The following is a 16,538-nucleotide window of genomic DNA, read 5'->3' on the forward strand; positions in this document are numbered from 1 at the left end:
ATGATGCCAGCCCATCCACACCTCTTAGAAGATGCAAACGAAGATATCCAGGTTATGCTAATGGAATAAAAAGAGAAGGCTTAAATATGTCCGCTTAAAAAATAAATGGCAAAATTATGTATTAGCATAAAAGAATCATCCAAATTCAGATTTTAGGAAGGAAAAAAATCCTCGGGAACGACACAGGAAAACACTCAAACAACTGAGCACATATATATTTATGCATCACTAATCACAAGTGAGTGTCAGTTGGGTAGTAGTAAAGACCAACAGACTCTAATCTGGATAACCAGGTTTGATTCTTCCCTCCTCCACATGAAGCCTGCTGTGTGATCTTGGGTCAGTCAAAATCTTCTCAGAACTCTTTCAGCACACACAGAGGGAGGTAACCCCTAACCCTAACAATCACCAAATATATTTTGTTGTGAGCCCCTTATGGGGTCAGTTGTGACTTGGTGGCACTTTCCACCACCAATCATAAGTACAGTGACTATTGCACTCTTTGTGTCAACCATTCTCAAAAGAACCCTATGAGCCAGATCATAAAATCATGGTACAAATCCATCTACTTTGAATTCAGACTGATTTCAGATAAAAGTGTTCTCTGGTTACAAAGCAATAAACTGAACATCCTCACCTGTTAATTACTGTGCAATTTCATTCATACTGCAGTTTTGATGAAATGGCCACATATGACCTTCCAGCAATAATCAACTTTATCCTGGAGAAAACTGGAATGCCAAACCTGCATTTTGTTGGATTTTCCCAGGGTGCCACTGAAGGTATGTTTATTATATTATTATATTAATACAAAGCACTGCATAACATAATCACAATCACAATCACAATAACCTTTATTGGCATTAGGTATGAGACAGTGGTTATACACTATTATTAAATTATTAAATTTAAAATCCTATGTTACATCTATGGATTTTGCTTTCCAACTTGACAGTTCATTAGTAAAAATATAAAATGGATTAAAAGGGTTTAGCCATTCAATTTAAAAACAAATTTGTAAAACAGATACCATTTGACTATATTTAAGATCCAACACCAGGAAATATCTGGCACTTCCCGATTTAGTTCTATTTGCTAAAAGGATATATCCACTCCTCAGGCTCTGGAGAATTACTAATTAAAACAACAGGACAATTGAATTTTCCTAATATTAAAATAAGTAAATAAATAACATTGAGCCTATACATATGCATTTTATAATAACCCGAGGTGCCATGGCTGAAGAATATTACTCATTTATACATAGTTTATGTTTGCATGATACTGATTTCATTCAACTTCGCATTCAGTATCTTTGGCTGAAAGACTGCATAACATATATCCTTACTTATAAGTGCTCTTTGAAGAGGTTGTAATGGAAAGTCTAACATCATTCAAGTTTTCTTTTTCAGGTTACGATAAAAGATAAGACCTACTGATTTAACTCACATCAAATAATTTTATTGTTCTTGACTCAAAGTCATAGCGAACAACAAACTCAGAATCATAAAATCACAGCACAAATAGAAACAAACAGTTACATTGTGCCTTCTAATTTATGGGTTTAGTTAATTATTTATATCTTGCTTCTTTCTCCATTATATCATTTCCAACAGTTCTGTGAGATACATTGGCTGAAGATCACCAAACTTCCCTGACAGAGTACAGATTTAAGCCTGGATTTCCCAAAACCTAGTCTTACCACTGTACGCTGTGATGGCTTTTAGTGGTGTATCATTATTCAGTATTTAAAAGGAACAAGAGGCGGACCTATGAAAAAAAAAATGGAGGGAGAGAAAATCCCAATCCTCCCTCACAGCCAGCCTTATGCTACTCCCCAGTTTGTGTCTGTCTTCAGCTGCTGCCCTTTTGCTTGCTCCACTTCCTCTTTGCCAGTACCTGGTCCCAGTGGCGTAGCGCCAATGGGAAAGGGGGCACAATGCCCTGGGCAGAACTATGGCAGAGGCATGGCCGGGCCATGGTGGGGGTGTTCCAGGGTGTTCTGGGGTGGGCGTGGGCGGCACCACAGCAGGAGTGCAGGGCGTGCATGCACCCTGGGCATAGTTTCCTCTTGCTCCGCCTCTGCCTGCTCTCTTCCTCTGCCTGACTCTCCTGCATCCCTTACCTTCTCCTTCTATGCGAGTACTGACATAACTTTTTAAAAATCCCTTTTTAAAAAAAGAACAATGTTTTCCTGCAAAGAGTTGACTATGTTTTGCTACGGAAGGTGCCATAAAATCACAATCAACTTGTGGCATCACTGTTGGGTTTTCAAAGCAAGAGATGATCAGAGGTGGTTTGCCATTGTCAGCATCTGCACAGCAACTCTGGACTTCCTTGATGGTCTTCCAGCTAAATGCTAACTAGGGCCAACCCTGCTAAGCTCCCAAGATCTAATGACATGTCTGCAGAGATCTAAATTGTAACCATGGCTGTGCTTGTTGTAATGATTTGTTTATCTGTTTGTAGTTATGTGCAGATTGTAGTTTGTAGTTTGTAGTTATGTGCAGATGGTCAAATAAAATCAACTGACAACACAGAAGAAATGCACTTGTGAAGCGGAAATGATACCATTTCTTTGCTATTCTAAAGAATAATTAAATGTTGCTTCAAGTTGCTTAATGCTGAGGCTGTTTCCGCACGGCCGTTGAGGCGCCTCCACGCCGGCAAGAATTCTGCCGGCGTGGAGGCGGAGGCCGTTCGCATGCAAGCATGCGGACGGCCTCTGGAGAGGCCGGCAGGCGGCTCCGCATGGAGCCGCCTCTTCCCCCTTCCCCGTCCCACTCACCGTGTCCCCGTCGTCGGCCTGCTGGCCGTCAGAAGTACCACATTTCGCTGCCCTCCGACGGAGGACAGCGTGGGAGGCCGACGACATTGACACGGTGAGTGGGACGGAGGGGAAACAGCGTGTTCCCAGCGGTGCTGTTCGCACAGCGCCGCCGGGAACACGCTGTTGAGGGAAAAACAACCCTTTAAAGGGTTGTTTTTCAGGGCGGCTTGATGCCGCCCTGGGGGAGGGGGAGCGACGCCAGGTCGGCGCTGCTGCTTAGCAGCAGCGCCGCCTGTGCGAATGGCTCCCTGGGGACGGCGTTTATCCCGCCCCAGGGCGCCATTTACGGGCCGTGCGGAAATGGCCTGAGTTTTTACCAAAAGTTTATTAATGTTTAGCAGTTTGATGGTGCCTGTTTTTATAAAGTTGTACATTGTAAGGTAACCCAAATAGGTTTTCTGGTTTTACAGTTGAAAGTCTCAAGAAGCATGATTGCTGAAACATGTTTTCTGTGTGGGTGTTTCCTCAGGATTCATCACCTTTTCTTCTGTGCCTGATGTGGCTTCCAAGATTAAAATGTTTTATGCTCTGGCTCCATTAAGCACACTTAAGAATTCCCCAAGTCCCTACGTCAAGCTACTCTCCCTACCTGATGGAATGATCAAGGTATATGATTATTTTTCACTAAATTGTGATTTTATTTGTTTGTTTATTGAATTTGATATCCCATCCTCTCCATCTGAAGCTGGCTCATGGCAGCTAACACACACTTCAGTTATAATACATCATACGCAATAAATAGTTAAACATTTAAAACATTACAACTTTAAAACATACAATAACAATTTTACAGATGGAACTAAAACCTCACAGGATTCTTACTAGTCCATGATAGGTGTAATTCACCTTGCCTCATTATATTTCTTACTATCGGGATAGGAGAAGAACGGAATGGAAGACTCACAGGGCCAGCATGATATTCCAGAGATTGTAATTTCATGGCAGCTCAAACATATGCCTGGTGGAACATTTCAGTTTTTCAGGCCTTCAGAATTGACTAAAACCCGCAGGGCCCTAAAGTTTGCTGGTAATGAGTTTCAACAGGTGGGCTGAAAAGCCCCTGGCTCTAGTCAAGGCTAGCCAAATGCCTTTGGGGCCAGGGACCACTAAGAGGTTGCCACTAGAAGAACGAAGAGTTCATTGTGGGTAGTATGGGGAGATGCGGTTCTGATGATACGGTGGTCCCAGACCACTCAGAGCCTTAGAGGTTGATACCAAAACCTTGAAAATGATCCAAAATTCAACCACTTGTGGAAGGGAGGAGGTGAGTTCCCTCTCTCTGGCAGTCTTCAAGCAACAGCTGCTTACCAGGGATGCTCAAAGCTGATCCTGCATTGACTGGAGTTGGACTAGATGACATGTATGACCCCTTCCAACCCTATAGTACTATGATTGTTCAATAAGTGTTAGCACTTAAAAATACCCCTGGCACAGGTTTTCCCTTATGTGGCACAGGTGCTTCCTTTATTAAGAAACAGCAGTATGCGAATGGATGTACAATTAATTTATGAAATATTCTGTGTGCCCTATGATAACATCTAAGCCATATTAATTAAAATGATGAGATGAAAGCTAAATAAAACAGGATCAGAATAAGTCCTACATGCAAAATCTGAGGGAGAGTAAAAGTAACAACCATTGAAGCAGGACAAGCAGGAGTTTCAACAACTCTAGTTCTTAAAGTGGTATAGAATAACTTGATCTCATCAGATCTTGGAAGCTAAACAGAGTTGTTGCTTGAATAAAAGACCAGCAAGGAAGACTTTGCAGTGTAAGACAATGGGAAAATACATCTACTTAATCACAGAATCATAGAGTTGGAAGAGACCCCAAGGGCCATCAAGTCCAACCCCCTGCAATGCAGGAACACACAATCAAAGCATTCCCAACTGATGGTCATCCAGCCTCTCGTTAAAAACCTCCAAAGGAGAATCCACCACACTCCGAGGTAGTGCATTCTACTGTTGAACGGCCCTTACTGTCAGGATGTTTTTTTCCCTGTTGTTTAGGTAGAATCTCTTTTCCTTCACCTTGAACCCATTACTCCTGGTTCTAGCCTCTGGAGCAACAGAAAACAATCTTCCTCCCTCATCAATATGACATCCCTTCAAATACCTAAATATGGCTATCATGTCACCTCTTAACCTTCTCTTCACCAAGCTAAATATACCCAACTCCCTAAGTCTCTCCTCGTAGGGCATGGATTCCAGACCTTTTATCATTTTGGATGCCCTTTGATGGACCCATTCCAGCTTGCCAATATCCTTCTTGAATTGTGGTGCCCAGAACTATACACAATATTCTAGGTGAGGTCCAACCAATGCAGAATAGAGAAGTACAATTACGTCCCTTGACCTAGAAACTATACTCCTATTACAAATCCATCTAATAGTAGCATTGTCTAGTCCACATTTTACTAGCTGATTTGCAAGAATATTATGGGGCACCTTGTCAAAAGCTTTACTGAAATCAAGGTATGCAATGTCCACAGCATTCATCTACCAAGCTTGTCACTCTATCAAAAAAGAGACAAAATTAGTCTGGCATGACTTGTTTTTCAGAACCCATGCTGACTTTTTGTGATCACAGCATTCTTTTTTAAGTGCTGGCAGATCATCTGTTTAATGATCTGCTCCTGATTCATTTGCCTCAAAAACCTCATGGAGTCACCATAACCCCATAAGTCTGCTGTAACATGATGGCACTTTATTTACACACAGTCCTTACATTATACAAACACAAATACAAAGAGGCCCTGTCTTGCATTCCATCTGGAAAGACTTTAATTTTATTCAGAACATTTGTATAACCTATTTTTCTCTAAGACCATTGGAACTCCAGGCATATGTCAATAACAGACATAATACAAACATAATCTTCTATTGCCAGTGGAATCCTAAGAACAGTTTTTGTCTGTTGAGGTTGACTGACTTTGACTTGTATAACTTTGGTTAGGACCACACTATACATTCATTAAAGCACAATGTTAAAAACAGGTAATTAAAACAGATCCTCTTAGGTCAGCCCTGGGACTTAATAACTAAACAATGACTTATGTGGTTCAATCCTCATGGCTGTATGTGTGAGGTGAATCAACAGAAACACAGAATATGATTCTAGTCACAGATTGGAGCTTCTGACCTAGAACTCAGTGGTGAAGATGGATTACCCTCCAAAGTTCAACTTCCGGTGTATCTCAAGTTTCTAGCTTCTTTACATGCTATAGACATTATTTTAGTCATTTCTAGGCCATTTCATAGTTGTTAAGTATATGCAAATAAAAAATAACAGCAAAACAACACTACAACTGCAGGAATTAAAACAGTTAAATCATCAGATAAAAAGCATATAAACAAAGATTGACAATGCAATCCAGGGGGCTGCAAATCCCCCTCCAGATGTAGCACAGGCTTCAACCAGTGTATATGCCCTCTCCAAAGTACTTACACTAGCAGAGGGGCAAATCCATCAGCGTCCAGTTGCTGCACCGTCCTCTGCTGCGCTGCTGCAATGTCTGGCTTCACGATGGTGCTTGCATGCCTCCCGCAGCTACACCAGAGTTTCAGGCGTGGGGCTGACTTTAATCAGCCTCCAGATTCTTCTCAGCCCCCATATGCTGGCGGAACTGCCGGAGGAGATACGCCACAGTTTTCGCTGGGAGTTGGCAGACCTTGGCAGATCCCACCAGAAGCAAATTCTTCATCTATGGTGTATGATCATTTTGTGTACTTGCAAGGTCAACCAGGTTTGATGTCAGTGATCCCTATATTGGAGCACCTGAAAGAGACCCAACCACTGACCAAATATTCTTGTCACATCTAGCCTCTTATCAGACGGCAAATAACTCCGAAGGTTCCAAGCAGTGTCACAAAGATAATTTTCTAATTGAAATGATTAACACAGACTTGCTGTTTTTATTCCTTCCTCATTGATCTCAGAAAGAGTAAATGTATGTACAGTAGAGGGCACTGGAGAGCATCTTTTCCATACACATAGGCTTGGTCAATCCAGTCTTGGTGAACTTTGCTTCTGGCAGCAGTGGAAGGGGGTGTGTTGACAGAGTATTGAGAGAGCTCAACCAGCAGGATTCACAGGCAGGAGCGGGGAAACAAAATAAGCCTTCTGGGGGCCCATAAATTTGAACTCCCAGAAGCAAAGTTCACCAAGCCTGGATGCTATTACCAGGAGACCCTCCTGGAGCCACGTTGAAAGTCTGGTGCCTCTATCTTCAAAAATGTGCAGCCTGCTTACACACTCAGAAATTCCCTATTGGTTACAATGGAACCAAGGCATTGAAAAACAGAGAATCCAGGCAAATTTGTGGGGTGCCCGTCAGTGGCACCAAAATTTCAGGATCTCATTTGGAGACTGTCCTGATGATGCCACGCGAGTTTGGTGAAGTTTGGTTAAGAGGGACCAAGGTTTTGGACCCTCAAAGGGGTAGCCCCCATCTCCTGTTAGCTCCCATTGGAAACAATGGGGGATGGGGCATCCCCTTTGGGGGTCCATAACTTTGCCCCCCCAACCAAACTTCACCAATCTCAAGTGGTATAATCAGGACAGTCTCTGGATGATACCCTAAAATTTTGGTGCCACTATCTTTAAAAATATGCTCCCTGCAGGCCAAAATGTGAAAGAACACCAAAAATACAAAAAAAAAATCAGACGGACCCGAATTTTTTCGGTATACCCGAATATTCCAGTATATCTGAATATGTTATTTGTCTTATTCAGGCATACAGGTAATTTTATGCCCGAATAAATCTGAACCCAAATGTTATTGAATTTCTAGGGTATTGACCAAAGTCTATGTGTATGGAAAAGATGCTCTCCAGTGCCCTCTACTGTGCGTACATTTCTGAGACCAATGAGGAAGGAAAAAAAACAGCAAGCCTATGTTAATCATTTTAATTAGAAAATGGGAAATCAGCCAGAGATCTTTGTGACACTGCTGGGAACTTTCAGAGTTATTTGCCATCTGATAAGAGGATAGATGTGACAAGAATATGATGACGTCCTGATGATACCAACTCAGGTGGTATCATCAGGACAATCTCTGGATGATACCCTGGAATTTTGGTGCCACTAGCTTTAAAAATGCGCTCCCTGCTGACCAAAATGTGAAAAAATACCAAAAATATATTTTAAAAAGTCCGAATACCCTGCATTCAGATTCATTCATATTCGGGCCGGCCATATTTGGCCAATTTTGGCTCAAATATGCTCGCATTCGCCTGGATTCGGGCCAAATCCAGTATTTGTTCCACCCAAATCTCCAAGCCTACATACACAACCCACCAAAAAACTTGAGCCACTCTAGAAACAAACACAGACTCCAACTCTGTCACATATTCATTCATGTTTGTGACAATTAGTCCAGTAGGACCTTAGAGACCAACAATACTTTCAATTTATATAAATATTGGCTTTTGAGAGACAAAGTGCCCTTTATCCAACACCAAAGTATTAGGATTTTTTTTAGAGTATTAAGCATTTGTATTTGTTCATTTTTACAAATGGAAATCATGGAAGTCAATAGTTTCAAGTCTGAAAGGCCATAATTGAATCCCTGACATACCTTTGATGCACAGATACAAAATGCTCTCTCTCACACACAAAGAAACCTTTCACACACACATACACTGATGGTGATTCTCATTCTCACACTGAAACAGTCTTACAAATACAACCTTTCATACAGACGAAAGCATTTTCTCTTTGTACATACATCCCTTTCATAGAAATGCATTCTTTCAGTCACAGACATTTCATATTTGCACATGCAGATGACACTTCGGGAGACACTTGTTGGACAAACAAAATATAAATCCAACAAATATTATTTCACATACCCTTCCACACACAACTACACATTAACTTCCTCACTAAGCAATGGGGAGGCCAGAAACCCCAACCAGCTTGTAGTTTGTTTGTTTTTTCCCTGGCTAGTTTGTCACAGGGATTATCAAGCAACCCTGTTTCAATTTTTTAAGTATTAATTTACATTTTAGCCAGTAGCTTTGGTTCTCTGTTTTTCATTGTTAGTTTTGAAGATCTGTTTGTATTGTATACACATATTTTACAATTCTTAATCTACAACTCCTGTGACATACACACCTCATCTCTCTCTACATAACATACATATATAATAGTAATGAGTGATCCAGCATGCACATCAAACAAATCCCCATGGGAACCCCACCTAGGACTGGGTGTATTTTTCTGCAAATGTAGGCTGTGACATCTGTGCTTACACAGATATCTATATATATAAAAAGCTAACAGTGACTTTGTTAGTCATGCCCAAACACCAAAACGGCTGGACGGATCGCCCCCAAATTTTCACATGACGTTCCTCCCTGTTGCGGGCAGGTAATCGGACCTTCAAATTGCCAAAAGTCCATACCTGAGCCAGGTAAAACGTCTTTTTTTCTGGCACACCAGGCCATGAAGCTGGCTATGTTTAACTGTCACCCTTAGAATGTTCGTGCAGCCTGTCTGTGGCCTGAGGGCTTGGTAGAATGTTCGTGCAGATGAGCAGTGAAAACAGTAAATAGGTAATACTGTTAGATAATACGAGTGGAAGTGAAACACATACACACTTTGCCATGTGAGACGTCAGGTGGGGTTCCCCCCTCACATGCAAGTAACTTTCACTCTCTGTGCCTCACCCACTGCTACCACACAACACACATACTCTCATACAAATCCAGCTCATCCTCACACACCTCACTCTGCCCTCCCTCATATCCAACCACCACTTACCCACTTCCTCACCCATATTCGCCACAGCTCTCTTTTACTAAAAGCGAGCTGGAGTTTGCCTTTTTCTTCTAAGAAAATCTGCGGGGTGGGGGCGAACCAACACTACCAGCTCTGCTTCTTTTGCATGTGGCCCTTTAAGAACCCAGGGAGCTGTCCTCAATCTGAACGCCTCACCACCCTGCCTCTGCTGCCTGACTGGGATAGCCTCCTTGCCCAAGTTCTGCCTTACCCAAGCCAGGACTGTGCGTGTCAACCAGCCTCATGGACAGTGGGATTCACACTCTGGACAGTTCCGTTGTGGAATGGAAAGGGTTACCTTATACTAAAAAAACAAGACACCACCAAATAACAATGTGAATTGAAAAGGGAAAGAGGGATTCCATTTGACCACCCCAAAAGGCTATGCTGCAGATCATTGGACCTGCATGGACATCTGTGTGGGTTGTGGACTGTGATGAGAAGGACAATTGCCACAGCAACACATGGCCGGGCCCCGCTAGTTGTATATATGTGTGGAAGGAGAATGGCCACACAAATAAAGCCTTTAAAAGTAGAAATTGTCCAAGGAAACAGATGGATGAAATAAGGACGGGAAAACTAAGTAGTTGGGAAAGTTGGGGAAGAAGAGAAAATACTTGACAATTTTGTGGATTGGGGATTCTGGGACCAAAGACAGGAACCAAAGACAAGCAGAAAAGAGAAAGTGGGAGCCAGATGAATGGAATTATCCTTTTCCCATCAGTCCACACAGGTTAATATAATGCTGACTTATTGATATATCAAGAACACTGAAAAATGTGTACCACATAGGGAAGAATTTAATGCTTCAAGTCTGTTGAGATGAGGTGACATAGAAATGATTAAAATAAGTTTAAATAAAGGAAAATATGCAGGTCTAAGTTGCACAGGGAAGAAGTGAAATCAAAGTGGTGTTCTGTGTATCTGAGATACCAGGAATAAGAAATTACCTAGTTGGTGATGCTACTTACTGTCATGGCTGTAACCATTTCACTGGTATATTTGCAGATGTTTTTTGGCAAGACAGATTTCTTGCTAAGGAGTGAGATGAAGAGAAATTTCACCAGCCGTATGTGTAGATCCACAATGTGGAAGAAGTTGTGTTTTTGGACTCTTTCAATTGCCGGAGGTTCCAAAGAGAACCATCTAAACATGGTATGTATTAAAAGAAAGATGTATTGGGTACCTTTTGGACATCACTGTATATCTTTTGGGGATCATGAATTTGTAGGGTCACCTCAAGTCAGAAATGAATTGATGGTACACAACAAACACATTGGATATCTAAAATAGTTTAAAATAGTATTTCTTTTCTCACGGAGAGAAGGGGGATTAAGGTAGTGATTATGGATATAACAAATAAAAATATATGGATTCATGTGCAAAAATGGAAATGTGAACAGGGCTATGACTATTAAAACATTGTTTTTCCCAATCCCCGGAAAACAGTGATAAGGAAGCAACTAGGAAGGAACTTTATCTCTCCTTAAAAAGTAAACTTCTAGTATTTCTCTTGCAGAGTCGGATTGATGTATACAAGTCACGTTTTCCAGATTCAACATCTGTTCAAAATCTTCTCCATTGGGGACAGGTAGGTGACTGATTATTCAAAGTTGGTTACACTGAAACATAGATTTCATCTGTTTTCTTTTCCCAACATATCCATGTTGCATATTCAGACTATACAAAATGATTTCTGTGTGATGCTGGTGAGGCAAAGGAACCTAGGGAACTTTGTGTTTATACCAAGTCTTATTTAAATTGGGCTGTGACTATTCAGAAGCTACAGCTAGTATAGAATGTTGTGGCTAAACTGCTGGTCAGGGCCAGCTACCAGGAGCATATATCCACAATTTACTACAGCAATTATACTGGCTACCAATCTGCTCCTGAGCCCAATTTAAGTTGTTGTTTATACCTTTTGAATGACTAAATGTCTTGGGACCAGAGTACCTGAAGGGTTTTCTTCTCCCATATGCTTCCGCCTGGGAATTTAGATCACAGGGAGAGGCCCTCCTGACTGTCCCTCTGATCAAGGAGATATGTGGGATAGGCACATGAGAGGGGGCCTTTTTGGTAGTAGCCTCACAACTATGAAACAAACTGCCTGGGAAGGTGTGCTTGGTCCCTTTTGTCAATCTTCAGGGGGCAGTTGAAGACAGTTCTGTTTAGGACTGATTTTGTTTTTCACTAGAAGCCTCAATTAGAATTTTTAAACTGCTGACACTTTTAAATAGCTGCTGTTATACTGTGTTTTTTAAAGTTATTTTCATAATGTCTTATTATCCCCTCTATGATGCTATTTAATATCACCATGCATGCACTTGCCCATTGTCTGGAGTTTGTCTGGAGTTTTTGGCTAGGTTGGGCTGCCACCAGTATGTTAATTATACCCAGTTGTATCTGTGGATGAGCCACCAGTGTCAATTTGGATATATTAGCCAGTTTTTGGAGGTTGGGTTGGGATGGATGAAACAGAGCAGGTTGAACTTAAACCCATCTAAAACAGAGGTCTTATGACTGGGCTGTGAAAGGGCAGAAATAGAATGTCAGCTCCTGGCTCTTGATAGTGTGCAACTGACATCTAAGCCATGAGTCCGGAGCCTCGGCGTGATCCTGGATGCTTCCCTTTCCATAAAGACACAGGTCATCAATGTGGACAAGCTGATATTTTTCCAGCTGTGTTAGGTGAAGCAACTGGTGCCTTCCCTGTCCCAGCACAATCTAGTTACAGTAATCCATGCAATGGTCAGCTCCAGATTAGAGTACTGTAATTTACTTTATGCATGACTTCCCTTGAGACTGTTCCAGAAACTTCAGTTGGTCCAGAAAGCAGTTGCATGGGTCCTGACTGGGACACTGTGGAAAACCTCTTCCTTCTGTTCTTCCTCCTCCTCCTCCTCTTCTTCTTAGTGTCCTTTTTCTACGTAATCTCTGTTTTGAATTAAGTCAGTGCCCTTATTACTTCTCTTTCTGTTTTGATTTTCTTTCTTAATCTTGAAGTCACTTGAAAATAAAACATCCATTGCATTACTTTGCCTTCATATTCTTCTTTTTTTTTTTTGCTAGGACTTAATATCTCCTTGAATGTCTATCATATCTCCGTATGTTATAATGTCAGTATTCTTCATCACCTTATTACAATAGGCCTATGTAAATGACATTAAAGGATATACTGGAGGGCTAATTCTTCTTCATATAGCTTCCCAAATTTTAAATAGTCCATCTCTGATTACATGACTCCTGTTCTGCATTACATTTGTCTTCCTCGATTTTGCTGTCTGTCTAAGGCACTAATTAATGACCAAGGGAAATCAGTCTGAGGGAAATCAAGATACAAGATAAGATTCAAATTTCCCTTTTAACCCCACTCTCAGGATGACTTCTTATCTCTAATTAACTTACATCCTGGGACTGACTGCCAAATAGAGGAAGATAGCAATTGTTTCATGGTTCACACCTAGGCCCTTATCAGTCTGAGGTCTTATCAGTAGTACAAGCTACTAGCTTGGTATGCACTAGCAGATAGCACCATGACACTCCATTTGACCTTCTAACAAATCCTATTCTAAGCCATCTGTTGAAAGAAAACAGGATAGAAAACAAGAAATAGTAATAAAAGTGATTTCTTGACACTGCCCATAAATGATTATGTAATCCCTTTAGACCAAATCCTCTGATGATTTAACTATAGTTTCCCTTAGTGATACTTTGGAGTAATGAAAAAATAATAAACCAGTCATAATATTTCTGTTGCTTAGAATTCATCCTCTTCTCTTCATTTCTAGATTTACAAAACTGGACTATTCAGAAAATTCGATTATGGAAGTGAAAACCAGGATAGATACAATCAGGTGAGAACATTTGCAATATTTAAAACTGATGTCTGGATCCAGTGTTCTGTATGGGATACAAGATACCAATGGTGTATCTAGGGGGGACAAAGGGGCCAGACAACCCAGACGTCACTTTCGAATGACATGTGGAAGACTCATTTGGCTGGTCCTCCCTCCGTCCTTCCCCACAGGAGCAAACAAGGCCTGGTAAGGCAGTGGGGGCAGCAAGGCCAAGGAAGGAGTGCACCCTCCCTGGCCTTGTCCTCAACCCCAATGTCTTGCTGGACTGTCTTGGCACCACTCGGGGGAATGAAGGAAAGTTAGGTGCATTTTAAAGGATCCATTATTTTAAAAATGCAGCTAACTTTCCTCCATCCCTCTGAGCAATGCCATGGCTGCTAAAACACTGGAGGCAAAGATAAGGCCTGTGGAAGGAACCCTCCCTGGCCTTGTCCCCACCCCCAGATATTCCCAGCACTGACGGAGGGATGGAGGAAAGTTAGCTGCATTTTAAAGTCACCAGTGGTGTTTTTGCAGTGGCAAGGGGCAGCTGTGGAGGCAGGGTGTGACACCTGGGGCAAGCCCCAGGCACTTTATTTTCAGTTTCAGGCATTCTACAGGGCATGATTTTTTATTATGCTAGAATTGGAGGAGATGTTCTCATTTTTGGAATTATTTTCAGGTACAGTTTTTGGGTTCTGGAATTTTGGCACCTGAAAAATGACCTATAATTAAAAAGACCCCTCCCCCCAGCACTTTTATTTTATTTTAACAAAGGGGAAGAAGACATGACAAAGGATACTGGGGACACATCTGGCCATTCTTTCTCTGCAGGTGAACCAACCTGGGCCCAACTGCCAGATAATGACTGCGAGTTCTCTAGGCCAGTGTGCAGGCTCCTGATGGCACATTGCAGCTAGGCAAGGCTTTGTGAAGCCTTCATGAGTCTTTTCGAAGATTTACAACAGTTTCTTGCATGTTTAGCAGACCTTCAAATTCATTCAGTTAAAAAAATAACATACCAGTTATTATAATTTTGATTAACAAAGTTATTCTGCTATCCAGGACAATTTCTAGGAGGCTTAGGGTTGCCAACCTCCAGGTGGGGCCTGGTGATCTCCTGGAATTACACCTGATCTTCAGCCAACATAGATCAGTTCACCTGGGGGAAATGGCTGCTTTCCAGCCTTGTGCCAATGTGGGTGCCCACCCCGCTGGTGCAAAGGACAAATGTGCCAGTGAAGGGGCCAGATATGTGGACCCAAGAGCCACACAGGTCTGCAATGCCTGACCTTGGAAGTGGCCACCATTTCCCAGCCCTGTCAATGGAGGATACTGCGTCAACATGGCTGGGGGCATCCAAAGGCATGGATGGGGGAGGAGCCAACTTTAGTCAGCTTCCATCCTGGCTTCCCTCCCAAGATGCCAACGCCCAGGGCATGGTCTTAGTGCATTGAGCCCAATGAAGGACTTCTTGGTGGCATGGAGGGGTTTTTTGTGTGTGTGCTTTGCCTCCCTGCATGACTGAAAAGCCCTCTGGAGTGGTAGATTGACTCCAGGGCACTAGATTGGCCCAGGCTGCCAGCCATTGATCTATTTTTCCTGACTTTCTGAGTTTTCTTTTCTCTTCTTTACAATTTGCTTAGTTTAATTTACAAAATGTCTCCATATTATTTCTAGTCTGAACCTCCTGCATATAACCTGGAACCTATGAGAGTAAGAACAGCCATATGGTATGGTGAAAATGACTGGTTTGCTGACCCTGCTAATGTCGAAGGACTTGCCTGTCAACTTCATGATGTCGTTTATAAATGTAAAATACCTAACTGGACTCATTTTGATTTTATTTGGGGTCTTGACGCACCTCAGAAAGTTTACATGGACATAATAAAGCTGATCACGGAAGACCCGTTTAAGATAAAAGAACACTGATAATAAAGAAGACTTTACATGTTCTAAGATTTTCCACTATATGTTAAATTTTGTGACTGTAATATAATTTTATATCATACTGGCCAAATAGTAATCATTGTACTGGATAGGATAAGAGTATGGGGAGGTTGTTATGGGGAGGGGAATTTCTTTCCTCTAAAATTCACTTTATAAAATAGCCATCGATCCTTCTTACTCTCTTATTTCTTTTTAAAAAGTGTGACTTCTCTATCATTTGAAGAGAAATCAATGTGCTCTTTTGTAACTTCAGCTCTGGCTGTTGTTTTATGTTACAATACAAACCCTGGAATGGGTGCTCTAACAGAAATGTGGAAAGGTTCAGGAAGACATTTCCTGCTTCTAAGCATCTATGAAGTGAAATGCGGAAATTTTGCAGCCCCACCCTTCCTGCTCTTCCTCTCTTTAAATATTCGATAAAAATAGAATTGATTAGAAATCGAATTCAAATTCCTTAAAAAAAGGAAAAGAAAGGAATTGTTGGATTTAATTGAAATATCAAAAAAGGAGAAATTAAGAGAATTTTCCTTAACAGCTTTAGTGAATTACTTGTTTATTGCAAGAACATCTTGGGAAAGCACTATATCTTATTCTTTCTTTGCATGGAGACAAACTATACCATCCATGAGATCTCTGTTAATCACAGTTGGCCAGTGCTAGTATCTGGGATTGTGTCTGTCCCTTCACAGTTTTTTTATCTCGGTGTGCTCTGCTTCTATCAGTACAATACCATCACTTCATAGGCATAACCATCTGCTCTGTTCTGTGTTTTGGTTATAGTGGAGCAAAACAGAGCTAGTTGAATGCTGACACCTGTTTTTGTAATACCATGTATGTTGGGTTTTTGAAATGGCTTTTTTCTGCATATTTAAAGTATGGAGGCCACTCAACACAAGCATTGTGGTTCAGTGCTTGCTAATGTCACCTATGCCATGATGCTTTGGAATGACAGTAAGATTACATCAAGTACTTTTTGTTCTAAAGATGTAATTCTGTTTTTTTAATTAAGTAAACTAAAGAACTAATTGACAAGTCTTGTGAGAGTTTACTTGTACTCTCTATGTATTACTAAGGATGTTCATTATTCACTGTTATTTTCTTATAGTTTTTTAAAAATACAAAATAACTTGTATACCAAA

The 16,538-nt window shown here is 41.3% G+C and overlaps 1 protein-coding gene across 1 annotated transcript in view; it reads left to right on the forward strand.

Annotated features, from left to right (window-relative positions):
* LOC125438405 (lipase member M-like) overlaps positions 1 to 16,538 on the forward strand; it is a 30,514-nt gene extending 13,976 nt beyond the window's left edge. The window contains exons 5-10 of the mRNA XM_048506851.1: positions 673 to 782; positions 3,300 to 3,436; positions 10,622 to 10,768; positions 11,133 to 11,204; positions 13,402 to 13,467; positions 15,130 to 16,538. Coding sequence (XP_048362808.1) covers positions 673 to 782; positions 3,300 to 3,436; positions 10,622 to 10,768; positions 11,133 to 11,204; positions 13,402 to 13,467; positions 15,130 to 15,381 — 784 coding nt within the window. The 3' untranslated portion in view covers positions 15,382 to 16,538. The remainder of the gene's footprint in view (positions 1 to 672; positions 783 to 3,299; positions 3,437 to 10,621; positions 10,769 to 11,132; positions 11,205 to 13,401; positions 13,468 to 15,129) is intronic.

Source organism: Sphaerodactylus townsendi, linkage group LG08 (assembly GCF_021028975.2).
Source record: "Sphaerodactylus townsendi isolate TG3544 linkage group LG08, MPM_Stown_v2.3, whole genome shotgun sequence".
In the NCBI taxonomy this organism is placed as follows: domain Eukaryota; kingdom Metazoa; phylum Chordata; class Lepidosauria; order Squamata; family Sphaerodactylidae; genus Sphaerodactylus; species Sphaerodactylus townsendi.